The sequence below is a fragment of the Gopherus flavomarginatus genome, chromosome 7, assembly GCF_025201925.1.
Source record: "Gopherus flavomarginatus isolate rGopFla2 chromosome 7, rGopFla2.mat.asm, whole genome shotgun sequence".
In the NCBI taxonomy this organism is placed as follows: domain Eukaryota; kingdom Metazoa; phylum Chordata; order Testudines; family Testudinidae; genus Gopherus; species Gopherus flavomarginatus.
The window spans coordinates 22,790,896-22,810,033 of record NC_066623.1 but is presented as its reverse complement, the minus strand read 5'-3'; the positions used below and the strand labels follow the sequence as shown (position 1 = coordinate 22,810,033).

Here is a 19,138-nt window from a genome sequence, read left to right as displayed (position 1 = left end):
GGTTGGGGACCCAGAGCTGAAATAGCAGGGGATAGCTACAAGTCAGAATTAAGATACATTTGGAGAGCTGTTTGCAGAAGCTTTCCCAGTGATACCAGTGCCTTTGGGAGCTATCTGGTCTAGTACACTGAGCAGGGAGCTGGGAGCTAGATATTTCTGAGCTTTAATGCTGGTTTTGACGTTGATTCTGTCTCTATCCCTCGTAAAATGGGAATACAGCTTATCTACCATACCTCACATGTAGGTGTGTAAATTAATGATTGCACAGTGCTTTGAAAGTCTGAAGCACTATCCGTTCTAAATTGTCATTTAATCCCTTATTTTCAAGAGAACTAAGAATTGCTACAAATACATTCTCATATCATGTTCTTGCACGTTGGGCTTTTTAACCAGCGAGCTGCCTCCAGAAAGCCCTAGGATACATCCAGCAAATGTGTACCTCTTGATGTGCCCGGTACATCAGTTCAGATGAGCAGCTCCAGGATATTAGAGAGATTCAGCTGCCGATGGGATAAGTGTTTACTTCCCACCACTTCAGAATAAGTTCTAATTCAAAATATTGGTTGTCACTGAACTCCCACGAGCCTTTGCTGCTGAACTCCTGGCTGTCTACACTTCTAGGTGGTGTCCTACCGCGTACTATTCTGCATGTTGTCCATATGCATTTATTGAAACCTTGCATTCACTTGCTTTGTTGTTCTTTCATGCTTTGTTACTGTATCAGCAGTGAGCGGTAAAGGCAAGACTCCATTGCGGAAGAGGTGCAGTGCCAACCAAGTGGGCCAGGTGAAGCAATTCCATGCTGAGGAGAGCAGCTGTGAGAAAGGCTGTCAAGTGACCAGTGAGCAGATTAAAGCAGATATGAAAGCAGCCAGTGACATGCCTGAAAGGAATAAAATCAAAGATTCTTACCCAGGTTGCGTTAATGCTGCTGGATCGACAGGGACCTCCAACTCTTGCAGTGCAGCTTCTTCAAGCCCTGATTGTGCAAGGACAGCTAATAGCCACTCTGCTGGCACCAGTCCAACAATTGCAGATGAATCCAGGCAGTGTGTTTGCTCCCCTTGTAAGAGCGAAGGCTCCAATGAGAGAGACAGTGAGGAGGGTGCCATTTGCTCCAGGTGCTCCTGCTCTAGGCAGCAGGAGCCACAAAGTGGGTGCTCTGATGGGGAGTGCCCATCCACTAGTGGTGCCTGCACTAGGAATGGACCAAATAGCACTGGGTCAGATTTTTCACTTAGGACGCTGCCAAACTGTGGGTCTCCGGGAGAGGCAAACACCGAAAGGACTAATGGGAGTGTCTATGGGATTGCTGGTGAGGAGGAGAGCACTGGCTCACAGCCAAGGAACTATGAAATGGAGTATAATGAAGATTATCCCCGCCGGCCTCTAACAAGAGCCAGAAGCAAACTGTCCCATGTACCTCTGTTGTCTGAATCAGGTATGGCCTACACTTGTATATTTTACTTCAGAGTTACTGTTTCATACTAAAGCAGCAATTATCAAATAAAAGAAGCACTCATATTTTAATAACTCAATAATTCTGCATGCTTGTAAATAAAAAGTTTTGCTGATTGACAGAAGAGCCAAAGAGTTGACATTACTGATTTATAAGTTTCATAGCTGCTTGTGGTCACACACATATTTCTGCAAGTGTGACCATGATCTCCATATTTTCTCATATGTTTTCATGTGTGTCATGCATATATGGTAAGATTGGAACAATGATTGATTTATTATTTTGAAAAACACAAAATTGTTGACAGCTCATCTTGGTGTTTCTGTCTTTATAAGCTATTATTCACTGAAACATAAGAATTGCTCCCCCATTCAAGAATTTCTTCTGTGAAAGAGGAAGCAGGGGCGCTCAACTCTTTGCCAGAGGAAAAAAGTTGATGAAATAATTGTGATAATTTATCAGCCAGTAAGGCAAAATGTAATTATTACCCAACCTTAGTAGTATACAAACACACACCTGCATAATGGATCCCACTTCCAATTGCTGAGGCATGAATAAGAGACTGAAAATGCATTTCTCATGAAACTGTTTGCATGATATCCAGAATGCTAAAAGAACTCATCTAAAGAGATGGCACAAAGACTAAAATTTGGGATGGGGGGAGGGAACTTGCTGGCATCTTCTATTTCTTCACTGTACGTTAAGTAAGGTTTCTCTGTCCAAGCTGCTGTTGATTCCACTTCTCAGTCTGGGCTGGCACTTTTCAAAAATATTTTCCACATACCCAGAATTCCTATCTGGGAGCATCTAACAAGTAAAATGGACAGAAAACAAAGATGTTAATTATAGAATCATAGACAGTGGAGATGGAAAAGATTTATAAATCCATATCTCTGCCAGTGCAGAATTGATTTCTACAGTACGTTTTCAAGTGTTTGTCCAGTCAAGTTCAATGTCCCAAGGGCTGATGAAGCTTAAATCACTTCCCTTAGGAGATTACTCCTTAGCCTAATATATCTCAGATTCAAAACATTATCCTCATATTCATCTTGAATTTTCTATTTCCTAACTTGCTCCATTATTAATAGTAATGGAATGAAATCATTAAAGTATATAGTGCATTGTGTGCGTGCCAGACAGGTCTTTGTCTCAATTAAGGAAAGGGTCTGTTTCTTCTGCATGTTAAGTATCTTCACATTTTATATTTCATGGCATAAGCTGATTGCCTGCAGAAGTCAGGAATTATTTCCTCCCCCCCCCAAAAAAAAAAAGAAAAAAAAAAAAAAAGGAAAGACAACCACCAGCAGCCACACAAGTGTGTGCACATCTATGCTCTTGTGCAGCATTTGCCTGCTCTGAAGCATTAGGTGTTGGCTAATGCTGGAGGCAGACTCTGTCTTGATGTACCAGTCTAATCTGGTGTGGCCCAGGCCCAGATTCATGCTGTTTATGCCTGGACATATACAACAGTGAGGCTCCATCTGTCTAGCCATTATAGTCTACTTCCCTCCTCTTCCCCCATGCGGGAATGTAATATTCATTTACACTCAGTGCTAAACTTGAAAATGGTTTGTTACGAAACTGAAGAGATTTTCCTGTAATTGGTTTGAATAAACGCATTGAGATTCATGGCTCTTTATTGTTTTGCCTGTGAGTTCCAGAACGAAGTGACATTGTGGTTTTTGACATTTGTAACAAACTTTTATTTATGAAAGTGAATCTTCTATAATTGTTTGTCTTGAGTAATTGTTTAACATTTTCTCAGACATCCAAGTTTTAACTTTTTCTATTGCTTAATATGGTAAAGAGTGAAATAATCATAAAAATAATTACTAATACCGCAGATAAGCTGGCAAAAGGGAAAAAACCTATTGACTTGTATGATATTCTAATTACAGTAAAAAGCATCAAGCAAAACTGGTTTTGTCATTTAATAAGCATTTTATTTGAAGCTTGTCTTAGGTTTAATTTATAGCTGAAGGCAGTATTTTGGAATTACATCCATGGTAAGCCTTTTGAAGAAGAGATCTTTGCCTGGAGCTGTACTGTGCACAATTGAACATACATTTGGGATGTTTTTCTTATATTACAATAAGTGAATATATTCCTGGTCACATATGCTATATGTACTGTCATTAAATCACACTGGATGATGGTTCATATGTACAATGAATTGCTTATTTCGATTGTAGAATACATTTTTTCATTGTTATATTTCATCTCCCACAACTACGGGACCTCTAGAAAGGATCCTGAATGCTGCAGGCTCAGTTAAAGTTTGAGTGGCAATTGTAACTCAAACTCCTAGCCTTTGAGTTTGTCTCAGCTGTAACATTATCAAACAGGCCTTTGTGTTCAACTTTCTTTTTTGTTTTTTAACGGCAGTATAACTTTCCTTGACATTGTCTCAATGTCTTAACATCATGTCCACAGACTTGCATTGGTATCACCGTGAGAACTTTGTAACTGTGCCACGGTGAATAGAGAGAGAGCGTTGTCACACAAGGGTAACTTACAGGCCATCCTCATTAGCAGGTTATCCAACTTTAGGGGACACTCTCAAGATTAGTCAGCTAAAAATCAGTGCCTCTGTAAATGTTAAATTCATCTCTTCATAGTATCCTGAAAGTAGCTTCATTGTTTTTTGTAAGTGGAGGCACTAGAATATTATTAGATTAAAGAAAATCTAACTAATTTTGACCTATAATATTAAAGTGGTGCCCAGGTTTTCCCCCCCTCCTCTGATTTCAGGAGTCATATTAACTATTTGTCCACATTCTGCCACCTTCAGTTCTTATTGGCTGTACTCTTGTAGGCATTCAGTAAAGTAAAATTTACACGTCCCATTCTCCTGAACACTTAGAAACATGGGACTTGCCAGAATGGATCCGACCTGGGGTCCATTTAGTCCGATGTCCTGTCTCAATAGTGGCCAGCAGAGACACTGCAGAGAAAGGTACAAGAACCATGGAATAGGCAGATGTGGGATAATCTGCCCATCCTCCTCCCCATATTAGTTCTCATCCTGATCTAATAGTGAGTTAGATATTGATTTAAACCCTGGGTACGTCTACACTACCCGGATCGGCGGGTAGCGATCGATTTATCACGTGTAGTGTAGATGTGATAAATCGATCCCCAGTCGCTCTCCTGTCGATTGCTGAACTCCAGCAGTGCAAGAGACGGAAGCAAAGTCGACGGGGAAGCCGTGGCTGTCAATCCAGTGCCGCGAGGACGCGAAGTAAGTAATTTTAATTCGATCTAAGATACATCAACTTCAGCTATGCTATTCTTGTAGCTGAAGTTGCGTATCTTAGATCCGTTTCTCCCCCCGCCCCATGTAGACCAGGCCCCTGAAGCATAAGGTATAAGCTCCATTTTGAAATTTGTTAGCTTTAGCAATTATAACCTTTACAATATTCTTGTCATCCATATAAATGTGCAATCCTTTTTCGAATCTTGCCAAGTTCTTGGTTGCAACAAATAGCACAGTTTTATTGTGTGTGTTGTGAAAAATGCTTTTATCGGTTTTGAATTTGCTACCCATTAATTAGTGTCCCGTTCTTGTGTTTTGAGACAGAAGCTTCTGATCTACCTTCTCTAGACCGTTTATTATGTTATATACTTTTATCATGTTCCGTCGTCTTGGTCTCCTTTTTCAAGTAAACAATCCTGCTTGTCTAGTCATCTTTCTCCAAGTCTTTCTAATTCTGCAATATCCCTTTTGAGAGGATTCTTGTAAATGTCACTTTCCTGGAGATGTGCAGGCCTGGGAAAACACTAAACTTGAGAGTATGTGGGAACAAAAACTCAAACATTTGGCCTCTTTGGCTTGATAGCATCCCTTTTAAACTTCCTCTCCATTTCAAAGTATCAAAGGGTATTTCATCCTTAGTGAAATATTAATCTATTTTATTTAACTCTCTCACAGGAGTGTTGAAAAACAATTAATCTTTATAAGGTATTCAGTTCTGGGATGGAAGGTGCTATAGAAGTGCCAAGTGATGGTAGGGTCATTTGTTATTACTGTGTCCCTGCAAAACCTTGAATTTTAAATTGCAGAGAGAAACCTGCCAAAGTGTGAGGTCAGTGTTTCCTCTGAAATAGTTGTCACTACTAAACCAGTGTAGGAAGCTGCTGGGCTCCAAACTCTGCTTTATGTGTTAGTGTCATCTGCAGCATCAGAGATGTGGCCAGGAAAATGAGGTGGAAGCAAGCTTTCAAATAGTTTGTTGATTTGTACAGTTAATTATTGAAAAGCCTATCACGGTTCTTTTTATTTTTCCAAAAATTTCCAGTTCTCTGTGGGGAGTGGCGCATTGTCTAGTTGTTACAGCAGAGGACTAGGATGTAGGGTTCTAAACCTGGCTCCCTGTAAGACATTGGACAAGTGATTTCAGCATCCTTGCCTTGAAATGGGGAATTATATTTACTTTTTTCATTTGAACAGACTTGGACATTACATCTGAAAGTGGTGGTGTTGCAGTTGATGGGTTATGACCCCAGTTGCTAGACTAGAGTGGTCCAATGACTACACTAGTGGGGCTAGAGCATATGAGGCTATTGGAGGTCCAATTAGGAAATGCTTTTGCTTTTCTCCTGGCTGTAGCTAAGTACAGAGGAAAGACTTCACTTTAATTTTCCCTTTTGGTTTTTTTCCAGAAGTGGCCAAGCCGAAGCCTCGACAAACAATGAAGCGGAAAAGGACCGCTGACAAGTCAACAAGCACTAGTGATCCTGTTATTGAGGATGACCATGTTCAGGTGAGGCCTCTTTCACCATCTGCCACAGGTTCCCAGCCAAGAGGCTTTATGAACATATGACTCACTACAGGCTTGTTTTCACTGCAGAGCTCAGATTATAAACTGAGTTTGGTCCCTAGCTCAAGTGCCATCAACACACACTCATCCTTAACTCAAGTGCAGTGGTGTTTGTAACTCAAGTTGGCTGGCCTGAGAGGGAGTAAATGCTAAAGCTCAAGTTAACACAACTCATCAGCTGCCCACACAATTGCTTTGTAGTGTGGACTCAGGATAGAGTGCTTCTATCCCTCCAGTGTCTTCCCACAATTTCTCCGATATGCCCAGAAAGGACAGACAAGCTCTCCCACTATTCACTGGGAAAGCATTCTTAGAGCAGTTCAGCTTACTACAGCGCTAAGAACCATGGGATAGTGCTGCCCATGTGTGGGTGCAGTGCCAGGGTGGACACAGTAGCTCAAGTGTTATTTTGTAATGTGATGCTGTTACTCAACCTAGACTAACCTGAGGAATAAATTGAGTGTCGATAAACTTGCTAATACTCTGCCATGAAGATGTAGCTTAAGGATACATCTATACTACATACTTCTTTCAGCAGCATGTAGTATACATGCTCAGCCCCCTTAGCTTGGGCATAAATAGTAGGGTAGATGGTGAGGCACAACTTAGGCAAGTAAAGGCATGCCTGAAGGGTTCAGGTATATATACAAGTACATACCCGACATGGCTCTCTACTCGCCCAAGCCACACCTCCACATCTATGCTGTATTTTTAGCAGTGTAGTGTCCCACTGCCTGCCCTCAGCTGGAGTCTTTCCCTGCTGCAGAAAAAGGCGGCAGCAGTGGGAAAACGTTGGGCAGCTCCCCGCTGCTGGAGCCCTTCCATGCCACAGGGAAAGATTGAGGTAGCTCCCTGTTGCTGGATCCTATTCCCTTAGCAGGGAAAGGCTCTGGCAGTAGGGTTTCTCCATTCCCTCATCCCGCCAGAGCCTTTCTCTGTTGCAGTGAAAGGTTCCAGCAGCAGGGAGCTGCTGACAGTTTTCCCTGTTGCCCGAATCTCAACACAGGTATAGTTACACGTCGCAGTATGGACACAGACATGTACACGACACTCCTCTGACTCTGGTGTGTTGTGTAGACATAGCCTCAGTGTGATTTCTTATTTCCTCTCTTTTATAACTAGAGGTTCTGTAAAGGGCACAGAAGTTACTTCTGAGTATGAGAGTTGTTCCTCTCAAAATAGGCTCTGTTTTAAAACAACACTATTATGCTGAAAGTCATTTTTTGTTCATTCTGCAGTTACAATTAATACATTAGGTCACTACAGCTGAAAAGTTAACCAAAAACCTACTTTCTCTTTTTTTTTCAGTATGCTCACTCTGTGCATTTGACAGCACTTTGTATGTCATCTGTCTGCCAAACAGATTCTTCCTTGCTATAAAGATCATTACAAAATTTGCTAGATTTCTTTTTTAAATTGTCTTCCCTTAATTTTATATTGTTAGTGCCCTTCTCCCAGTCCCTGCAGTGTTAAAAGTGACTCTGCTCATATCCCTTAGATATCAGAGTTTACATTTGCTTTTTCTTTAGTTCCATAACACTAATGTCAGATGTACAGGATTGCATGAGCTTCAGAGACTAAATTTTCTTCTCACCATCTGAAGTTTTCCTCTTAGAGGCTCCTTGATGAAAGGTAGTGTATATGGAATGTCACACTGTGATTCTCTGTACCATATCTTTCTGTATTTATACAGAAGAATAAGGCTCCACAACTGAGAGTCCCAAGTCAGCCCAGTTTTTAGAATATGGCTCTAAAGCCTAAATACGTTTTTAGATTGTTTGTTTGTGAGAGATAATACAATAAGATTTTGGGTAGTAGGGAACTTGAGGTATTTTCTATCAAGTCAATGCTGCTTATAGGAATTGTATTGACGCTTTGTGGGTCTGAAAAATCTCTTATTTTTAACTCATTTTGTAACCATGCTGATCAGCAACACAAGTCCTGCTTTTCCCTTGCCAATCTGTTCTGGGCAGAGGCCATTATCACACTGGACAGTGTCCCAGAATGAATTTTCTCCTAGCATATTTACAACAGAGCTGCTTTTCCCATTTTTGGCACAATTTTTTATTTCTATTCTGACTTAATCCTTTCAATTAATTTTGTATTAATCCTATCCTGTGGATTATTTTTTAAATCTTCACCAGGTGCTGACTTTGAAATCCAAAAACCTTGTTGGAATCACGTTGACCAATTGTGGAATAACAGACCTGATCCTGAAAGATTGCCCCAAAATGATGTTCATCCATGGTATGTTATTAATGTCATTGGTACTCATAGCCAAGCCTAGTCTTCCATTCTGTTTTTCCCCAAGAGCTTGCCACCTTTTCCATCCACAGTGAAAATACTGGAAACATTTTAAAATATTCTCTTAGGAGCTATCCACCAGCCTTTTGCTTACTCTGTATTCATCAGCAGCTAAGCTACATGCCAGTTTTACTCAGAACACGGAGTAGCTGTAGGAAGCATAATGAAACATGTCATGGCTTCTCAGTTTCTGAGTTCCTTATTTCTCTAGCTGCAATAGATTTAATAAAGGTTAACACTTCAAACAAACAAGCAGTATTAAATAACAATCATAAGGAGAGACCTGTCCAGTAGACAAACTTTTCTTGGAGTTAATCAGATAACTGAAATTTAACTAAATGAATTTTAGAGTGTTTTGTTTTCCCTGTCACTTCTTCCTGGTTCTTTATAGTTCTCCCTGCAGTTATTTATCTTACACAATAGTGTTTCCTTCTTGAAGTGCTGATGAATTATAAAAATCTGTATTGATTAATGGCACTTGGAGTATATTATGTGCCGCATTCCAGTCTTCTCTGATTAGTTCTCCCTAAATCATCAGGTCAATTGTTCTGTTTCCTTCAGCATCTACAATCAGTAATAGAGTTGTCTTGTCTGAATTGATGACTCTCTCACCAGTCTCCATGAAGTCATATAAAACAAGAACGTGTTTAATTGCAGAGATTAGGTTTATCTCAGAAGGCTAATCAAAGCGCACATTTTATTTTAACTAATCAGCTCAGTACTGATGATCCTGACATGACAGCAAGGAAGAGAACTATATTAGCCCAGTATATAGTGCTTTGCTTTCCTCCATATTACAGGTGGCGATGTGATGCCATGATTAGAGGTAGATTGCTCTAAAATAAGCACACCCTCAGCTGATTAGCTGTGCTCACCCTTCAGTAACTGCCCTTTACATATATATGACTCATTTGCCTAATGTACCAAACAGTCTGCTTTTGGAGATCCCCTTAAGAAAATTCAAAGGCCTTTTATGTAGTATCTTGTTTGCTGCTGCTTTTATAGTTTTATTCATTTGTAATTTGTAGCTACGAGATGTCGTGTACTAAAGCATTTAAAAGTAGAGAATGCACCGATTGTCAATCGATTTGACTATGCCCAGTGCAAGAAATTAAACATGGATCAGGTACTAGATCAGATACTGAGGATGCCACCAGAGAGAAACCGGATCATTTACCTTCGTCCAATGCAGCAGGTAGTTTTAATTTAACCAAGACAAACTTTGAAGCTGTGTTCTTATTCTTTCACCTATGCTTGCTTTATTATTTCTACTTACTGCAAGATAAATAAGTGTGGGCATTACAGGAAAATCATTCTCCTAAGACCATACCACCATCAGCTTCTTTCCCTTTTAATGCTTTCATTGCAGGATTTGAGCATCATAAATTAGTGAATTTATTACTGTCAAGTACTGTCTCCAATGCTAAGTTCATTGCATTAGAAGACTATACGTCAACTAAGTAAGGTGCTGAATTAATGCTGTACTAGTAACTAGAGGTTACATAATATACTGCAAAAACAACTACTCTTTATGTACACCGCTACCCCGATATAACACGAATTCGGATATAATGCGGTAAAGCAGCGCTCCGGGGGGGTGGGGCTGCGCAGTCCAGCGAATCAAAGCAAGTTCGATATAACACAGTTTCACTTCTAGATTTTTTTGGCTCCTGAGGACAGTGTTATATCGGGGTAGAGGTGTAGTTGCATAGTCATTTTCCTTTATGACTGGAAGTATGCCATAGGCCCTGTGTGTCTGGAATAGTTTGGTGACTATTCTGCCCTCTCAAGTTCAACACCTCTACTTAGCATTAATATACTGTTTTACATCATCAAAGCAGACTTTAATCAATCTGCCAATATTGCAAGTGTGATGCAGCAGGAGAGTGTTAGCAGGGAGCCTTATTCCCTGCAAGGGGAGGAAGGTTTGCTATAGATTAACTAGAGCACCTGAAGCCAATTAGAGCACCAGCAGTCAGTCATGTGATAAAAACCCCCTGCTTCAGTCAGACGGTGTGGGAGTTGGAGCAGGAAGGTTTGGCTGGAGCAGAGAGCAGTTTGAAAGAGTTGGAGCAGAGAACAGTTTTGAAGAGAGACCAAAAGGAAAGTTTGGAGGAGTGCTGCGGTGGGCTGAGAAATCCAAAAACCCTAGGTAAGGGGCACCTGGCTTGTGTAGAAGGAGGGCAAGAAGCCCCTTCACAAGCTGAAGGGCAGGAGAGGGAAGCAGCCCAGGGGAAGGAACCGCTAGTTCAAGTGGTTCACCACAAACCTCAGGGCCCCTGGGTTGGGACCTGGAGAAGAGGGCGGGCCAAGGTCCCTCCCTCTCCACTCCCTTCCTCAAGGACAATAGTGGGGTAATTAAAATAATGATTCAGAGGCAAGCAATAGCACCCTGAACCTTCCCCAAAGAAGAGAAGGCACGAGACCCAGCATAACAGTACCGGCAATTGGCCACACAAGGTAGTTAACATAATAGTATAACCTGTGTTTACATGTGGGAAAACCAGACACTGAGAAGTTATGTGACTTGCCCAAGGCCACAAAGTGAATAAATAGCACAGCTAAGACTAGAACTCAGAACTAGTTCTTTGATTAGTTGATGTGATCATGCTGCTTGCTTAGCAGGAGCACTCTGAATGTGAAGTAATGTTTCCTCTTATCAGTGGTATTGGAATAGTGGAATATTGGTTGGTACAGAAGACTATATTCTGAAGAACTAGATCACTGTTTGCAATCCAGTTCTTGGTTGCAGTGGGTGCATGATAACACTGTGTATAAAAAAACAAAAAAAACTTACACCAGGGCCACTTTCTGTAGGAATGAAGGCATCTTTGATCACTGTGTTAATTAAACTAGTAACATGCAATTACTAAATCAGACCATTTTACTGATTTATTCCCTACAAATCCTGCAATGCGGCATAAGGTGCATTGGCAAAGCTGTGCTATGAAAATTGTATAGTGGATCTTCCCACTATATTTTAACTCTTTGCTAACATTCATTTTTTTTCTCCTTACACTTTGCTTCCCCCTAAAGTGGGGAGTATTGGTCAGATATATGCTGCTGACTCTAAAATCACCTCTTCTCCTTTCTCTTGGTTGTAAGTCCTGTCTGACTTTTTCCACAGGTCGACACGTTGACTCTAGAGCAAAAGATATTTAGTGGTCCTTACCCATACCACATTTGCATAATTCATGAGTTCAGCAATCCTCCTAACGTCCGCAACAAGGTGCGCATTCGCAGCTGGATGGACACAATAGCAAACATTAACCAGTGAGTATCCATCTATCAGTGCTGAGCCAATAGATTAATATAGACTCAGTATATTATATTGGCCAGATAAAGGGGTACCCTAACGCATGGGATCGCTAATGTGTAAATGATGGGATGAGGAGAATTCAAATAATATTAAAGGTTCCTCCACTGGGTTGTTTTCCATATGTAAAATAGTACAGTATTCTGCATCCATCTCTAGTGCTACACTAACACAACTGTAAACTGTAGTGTTTTGCATCTTTGCTTTAGAATGCTGTAGCATTCTCTTAAAGGGAGGCCGGGGGAATATCTTCTAATCTTGTCTCTCTCATTGTTAAGTTCATTTTTTTTAAAAAGAGAGACAGACAGATGCACGCAGACTGACTCTAGTAGACAGAACTTTAGTTTTGGGGGGAAATAGAAATAATGTGCAAGGTTTCCCCAGCAACAAGAAATTATATGTAGCAGCACCTGTCCATCATTTCAGGCCAGGTTTCCTTTCTTCTTACATTTCCTTGGCAAAATTAGAGAGGGAATTTATTTAGCTCTAGTTCTGAAGGACAGTCCCCTACAAACAGGAGGCATCACAAACAGTTGTTTTCCATGTAGCAGACATAGACATAGTCTTTTACCTAACCCCATGTCACATATAGTTGCACTCAGGAGCCAAGGGATTGCATACTGCACCCAAGTGTGTATCTTACCAGTGTGTTTCTATAGGTTCAGCCCTATTAAATCAGAGGTCATGTTGTTTCAGGGTTTCCAGTGTGATTCCTGTCCCTTTTTGTAACATTTCCCATTACTGCCACCTGTATTTTCTTCCTTCCTGTCTCCAGAGAGCTTATTAAATATGAGTTCTTCCCTGAGGCCACACGAACTGACGAAGACTTGAAGAAATACACCAAGTACCCTTGGGGGCGGGATATTTATACTCTAGAAGGTGAGTATTACAGGGGGTTGGAGGCTAATCTGTTGCAAAAGCAAATTATTTCGTTTCCTCAAGAAGTTGCTGGGGAGAGGAAAAACAGCTGGGGTAAATATGCCTTCTGACTGAATACTGGAGGTCACCTGCACACCAGGAACTGAGACTGGCCCTTGGCTTGCTGCCCTCAAGCACTGCAGTAGTTGATGTGGAATTAAAAACGTAGTTTGGAAGTGTTTGAGATGACGGTGTGGAAATGGATAATAACTATCTCAGGAGATGACAGAGTTCTGGCTTGGACAGGTGTTGAATAGAGCATTCCCAGGCTGAGGAAGTTCTTTGCCTGTACCAGTGTGGTATGCCTGCCTAATAAAATTGGATTGTTCCTGGTGAGACGAGAAGCACTGGCATTAAAAAGACAACAGTATTTCTTCAACAGATCCCGCTATTTCCCTTTCTTTATTTCTTTTAGGCATTGTGGATGGAGCCCCTTACTCTATGATTACTGATTTCCCCTGGCTGAGGTCGCTCCGAACAGCAGAGCCAAACAGCTATGCCAGATATGATTTTGAGGATGATGAGAGAAGTGAGTAATTGCTGCCGTAACATGTAGCTTGGATTCAGGCTGTGTCTTTTTAAAAAAATATTTTTCTAAACTTTGCAAGAGGTATTGGGCATAGAGCTGTTTCATGGGGAATCCATTGCACCAGGGGTATTTCCAGACAGCTGGTTCCGCCCCTTCTATACCCCCAATAGGTGATAAGGGGACAAAGTCTGGCCCTTGATCTGGAAATGAGTCCATCAGTAGTTATGGAAAGAAGGTTAATCCAACCATAATGAAGACCATTTAACAAAATAAAGTGACTCATAGATGCGTGACTTTACTTTATAACATGTACACATGGGAAAAGATCACCCTGTTTTAGTTGTATGGAATGCATTTTAAGGCGGCTATAAAACGTGTATAGTTAAATGACTTGGCATTTTTTGACAACCAGATAATCTGTGGTCTGTCTTCAGCAAGTTCCTGAGTTCTCTGGTGCCATATCATTGGCAAAACTGATTCACCTGATAAATCTTAATAGTCTGAATCAAAGTTGATCTGTATTGTTTTTAACTGAACAATGAGAAGACACCTTTTAACATCAGGTTGTACATCTACAAAACATTCAAAATTGAGGCTGTAACTTCATCCCTAATTTGCCCCTGTTGTCTAGACATTTCAAAATATATGATTTTAAACCATGATCTACCAACAGGGGTCAGCAACCTTTCAGAAGTGGTGTGTCGAGTCTTCATTTATTCACTCTAATTTAAGGTTTCGCGTGCCAGTAATACATTTTAACATTTTTTGAAGGTCTCTTTCTATAAGTCTATATTATATAACTAAACTATTGTATGTAAAGTAAACAAGGTTTTCAAAATGTTTAAGAAGCGTCATTTAAAGTTAAATTAAAATGCTAATCTTACGCCACCAGCCTGCTCAGCTTGCTGCCAGCCTGGGGTTCTGTTCACCTAGGCTGGCAGCAGGCTGAGCAGGGCCTGCGGCCGGGACCCCAGACCTGCGGGGGAAGGGGGGTCAGGGCAGAGGGCTGGGGGTGTGTCGGGGGTTCAAGGCAGAGGGATGAGGCTGTGGGGATGCAGGGCAGAAGGCTGGATGTGGGGCGGGGGGTTCAGGGCAGACGGATGGGGCTGTGGGGATGCAGAGCAGAAGGCTGGGTGTGTGTTGGGGTGGGGGAGGGTTCAGGGCAGAGGGCTGGGGGATGCAGGGCAGAAGGCTGTGTGTGTGTGAGGGGGTTCAAGGGTCAGGGCAGAGGGCTGGGGGGTATGGGGGCTGTAGGGCAGAAAGCTGTGTGTGCGGGGGATCAGGGCAGAGGGTTGGCGGTGTGGGGGGTGTAGGACAGAAGACTGAGTGTGGGGGGGGTCAGGGCAGAGGGCTGGGAGTTATGGGGGCTGCAGGGCAGAAAGCTCTGTGTGGGGGACGGGGGTCAGGGCAGAGGGCTGAGGTACTTGGCTCGTAGGGGTGCTCCCAACCCCTTGCCATGAGCCGCTCATGGCAGGGGGCTGGAAGGGATATGCCCTGTTCCACCCCCTTCCCCAGGGCCCCATCCCTACCTCTTCTCTGTCTCCTCTAGGGAACTGCCTGCAGGCTGTTGCTTTTCCTCCCTCCCCCTCACTAGGGCCATCAGCTGATTGGTGCAGGGAAGGAGAGGGGGCGAGGCAGGAAAGCACCACTCTGGGGGGAGAAGCTTGGTTGACGCAGAACCAAGCTTCTGCCTCCTGCCCCCGCAGGGGAGAGCAGTGGGCGGGAGGGCTGAGTGAGGCTGGGGACTGGGACCACGGCAGGTGGCTGTGTGCCGCTCAAAATCGGCATGCGTGCCATGTTTGGCACATGTGCTGCAGGTTGCCGAACCCTGATCTACAACATCTAGGCACATAAGGGTAAGTTGTTAATAAAACCTACCTTGTATAGTGCTTTTCATCAGTAGATCTGAAAGTGCTTTCCAAATTTGGTCAGTATTATTTCTGTTTTACTTCTCCATCCCCTCAGAGAAACTGAAGCACAGAAAGGGGAAGTGACTTACCCAAGTAGGCCCATGGTAGACCTGGATATTGAACCCAGTCTCCTAGGTCCCAGTCCAGTGCTCCAGTCATTAGGCTAGGCCAAAGTTTAACTGCAGTAGCATTTGTGATTGTTTTTCTACTAAACAGGAGTTCCTGTATGAAAGTTCAATCTTAAAACAATTGAGACATTGGGGGGGGTTAATCAAAAAGAAAAACCTCAGACACAATTTCTTCTTCTTATGCCTGACTAATGGTTCTTAGACTTTCATGCCCAAAAGGAGCATTTTCTCTGTGCATGTTTTACTTTCCAGGTAAAGGTTCTTTACATTCTGACTGTTAGTTCTAACACAGATTGCTCAATTTGTGACTTTCTTCATAGCAACTATCTATGCTCCCCGGAGGAAAGGACAGCTATCTGCAGACATCTGCATGGAAACAATAGGCGAGGAGATCTCAGAACTGCGCCAGATGAAAAAAGGTGTTTTCCAGCGGGTGGTGGCGATTTTCATTCATTATTGTGATGTCAATGGCGAACCAGTAGAGGATGATTACATTTGATTGGATCCCACGGTGAATCCCTGGGCCTCCCTAACTTCCGGTTGGCACTGCCAGCAAAGAAAGCAGATGGATCCATTCCTACTGCCTTAGTACACTAAGGTGTCTTGGAAATTGTGTACTTCGCAGTTGGCCTGACTCACTTTGGTATAGAATATGTAGTAAATGTATAATGAAATATAAAAATTGTATACTAAGACTTGTACATAAAGGAAACAAAAATATTCCTAAAGCTGAGACTTTATTTCATATGTTTATACAATTTAATTTAAATTCCATTTTAATTAAGGTAAACAGTTGGGACAAGGTGAAAAAGTTTGAATTTCTTAGCCCATACAATTCATAGCAGTACATTTTTTTTGTTTGTTACAAACATAACCCCATTTGCTGTGTTCAAAAGAGTCATTAGAGTCTCTCTTAATCTGTGCCTTTTTCTTCTTGAGCATCTAAGAGTCCAGTCCAAGTAAATCTGTTGAACACAGTCTGTGTGTCTTGTGTGCATTTTTGGGAGCTTGGGGAGGAACTAACTTAAAGGGGCTGCAAAGAAGGGCAAAATCTGAATGGGAGGATCCATGTCACTGATCCATAGGAAGTTGTAATTATTCATTTCCTTTTTAAAAAAAAAAAAAAAAAAGCTGTGAACCAAATTTCATGTTTGAGTGAAATTCCAAAACATTTTCTAGCATTATTTATTTCCTCATTCAATAATGTATATGGTGCCTCTTGGAATAGGAAAATAAACCTTTATTAAACCTTGGGTCCACTTGCTTTAAATATAAAGCTCCATCTGAGATATCTAACTGAAATCTATAATGTTCCTGTAATTCCAGAAGGTAGAGGCCCTGTAATTACTGGCAAATGGCTGACAGCACAGGGTTCAGCTGGCTTGAATTATGGAATCAGAAGCCCCTTTTGAATCACTTTGAACTAATCATCCCTCTGGCTGCTTCATGCTTGCCCTTCAGCCGCGCTTTTTTTACAGATGCAGTAAGTTGTACTGTTGTGTGATCCCCTTAACAACCACGGAGACTGTCCTGGTTTTTACTGTATAAACAGACTGCCGTCAGTTTCGACTGTATCTACATGTTCCCTCTATGGTTCCAGCAGTAAGAGCCAGAATTTTGATTCTGTTGTACACAGTAGATGCACTTACTGAAGTAGGGCAGGGTAGGGCTTGAACTGCATTAGATGTTTGTCATAATAGATGGAACTAAATAGAGAAAGTATCTGAACATTTCCTCAGCAGAAACTGCCCCATATACTTATTTTGCAATGCAGCAAAAATATACCTCCTCTTCCAAACAGGAATTATTCTGAACATCTCTTCTGGCATTCAAACAACCCTCAACCTCCCCTCCCCCCAAAAAAATCTCCAAACTCCTCACCAGAAGCAAGTTTCTCACCTGAAGAAGAGCTTGGTAAGCAGGGAAGGTTGTCTCTCTCACCAACAGAAGTTTGTCCAGTAAAGAGATTACCTCATCCATCTTGTCACTTATTGGTACATAACGTAAGCTAGCTTCTACAGCAGGGGTAGGCAACCTATGACGTGTGCCAAAGGCGGCACACGAGCTGATTTTCAGTGGCACTCACACTGCCCGGGTCCTGGCCACAAGTCCAGGGGGCTCTGCATTTTAATTTAATTTTAAATGAAGCTTCTTAAACATTTTGAAAACCTTATTTACTTTACATATAACAATAGTTTAGTTATATATTATAGACTTAGAGACCATCTGAAAATGTTAACATGTAGGACTGGCACGTGAAACCTTAACTTAGAGTGAATAAATGAAGCTTCGGCACAGCACTGCTGAAAGGTTGCTAACCCCTGCTCTACAGCAATAGCAGGCTAAGAAGTTAATGGAGATCAGTTAAGGCATGATCTACATTTAAAGTTTTATTGGAATGACTGTCAGTACAGGGTGAGATTTTGCCAATAGAAGCTTGAGTGTAGATGTGGTTATACTACTGTGAGGTGCTTTATGTTGGTTTAGAAGATTTTGCTTCACCAAACTAAATTAAGCATTTTTATACCCATATAACTGCCTATGCTAGGGACATTTTGCCATTTTAACTATGCCGGCAAGGTTGAAGTAGTAAAACTTTCCCTTGTAGACACACTACTCGCATCTGTGTTACCATGTTTGCAAAAATATTTGAGGGGCCCCCGCTACCACTTAAAGTGAATACATGTGGTCATTGGATATCCACAGGTCTCCAGTTCAACAAGTGGAAGCAGCAAAAGATTTTGATCAATTAATGTTCTCCACAATGGGTGTAAGGAAGTGCATTCCTGTGCTTTTCCAGCAATGAACAGTAAACAGTAAGTATATTTTACACATTAACTGTACCTCTAGTCTGAGCTCGATTAAGTTCTTGCTAAATCACAAACTTGGTCTCTATAGTCTGTTATGCATGTTTAACCAAACATACTCCCGTGAGGCTGAGGCTAGGGTCAGACAAAACAAAATGATTCAGTATAACCCTTACTAGCTGGGTTACCAGAATTCTGGGTCATTGGCATGCACAGTTCAAATTTGGTGAGGGGCAGAGCCAATGTTTAATAGAATCATTGCTACTGCAATATGGCAATATATTTCTGGAGACTCATTCTAGACAGCCAGATACCATCTACTATTTTCTGTCAGTTAAATCTTGGCCACCTGAGGAATTTGTGTGTACAAATGTATATACTGCTTTGCCCTTATTTAGTCAACTTTTTCCTCCTGGCAAACTATTAATGAAACTTCACAGTACTGCAATAGGTAGGTTATACCCATTTTACACATGGATCAGTTGAGGTACTGGGGTGTTTAAATGGCTTGCTCAAACTCACAGTAATTCAATGCCAGAGTATAAAATAGAACCCGCGAGTATTAGTACCATCCTTGTGTTCAGTTATGGACTATAACAGTGGTTCTCAAACTTTAGCAACCTGTGGACCCCTGTTTTGATTTAAAATTTTTCATGAATCCCCCAAGCCACTTCTCAACCCCAGGCCCTGCCCCCCTCCCCACCCCACTCTTCACTTCCTCACCTCTTTCCACTCCCTCCCCTGAGCATGCCCCGTCCCTGCTCCTCCCCCTCCCTCCCAGCACCTCCTGTATGCCGCTAAACGGATTTCTCCAGCGTGCAGGAGACACTGGAAGGGAGGGGGAGGAGTTGATCAGTGGGGCCCACAGATCCTCAGAGTGTCCAAGGACCCCAGTTTGAGAAATGCTGGACCATAACAATTGATGATTCTGAATTTCATCATCTGAA

General features: G+C 41.9%; 1 protein-coding gene across 3 annotated transcripts in view; it reads left to right on the top strand.

Annotated features, from left to right (window-relative positions):
- Window positions 1–16,362, top strand: part of FBXO38 (F-box protein 38) — a 42,587-nt gene extending 26,225 nt beyond the window's left edge. For 2 of the 3 annotated variants that reach the window (XM_050962534.1, XM_050962536.1), the window contains 8 exons: window positions 725–1,441; window positions 6,122–6,222; window positions 8,424–8,526; window positions 9,612–9,778; window positions 11,711–11,856; window positions 12,675–12,778; window positions 13,233–13,346; window positions 15,705–16,362. In XM_050962534.1, coding sequence (XP_050818491.1) covers window positions 725–1,441; window positions 6,122–6,222; window positions 8,424–8,526; window positions 9,612–9,778; window positions 11,711–11,856; window positions 12,675–12,778; window positions 13,233–13,346; window positions 15,705–15,883 — 1,631 coding nt within the window. In that variant the 3' untranslated portion in view covers window positions 15,884–16,362. The remainder of the gene's footprint in view (window positions 1–724; window positions 1,442–6,121; window positions 6,223–8,423; window positions 8,527–9,611; window positions 9,779–11,710; window positions 11,857–12,674; window positions 12,779–13,232; window positions 13,347–15,704) is intronic. The other variant, XM_050962535.1, reaches the window with a different exon arrangement.
- Window positions 16,363–19,138: the final 2,776 nt, after the last annotated feature.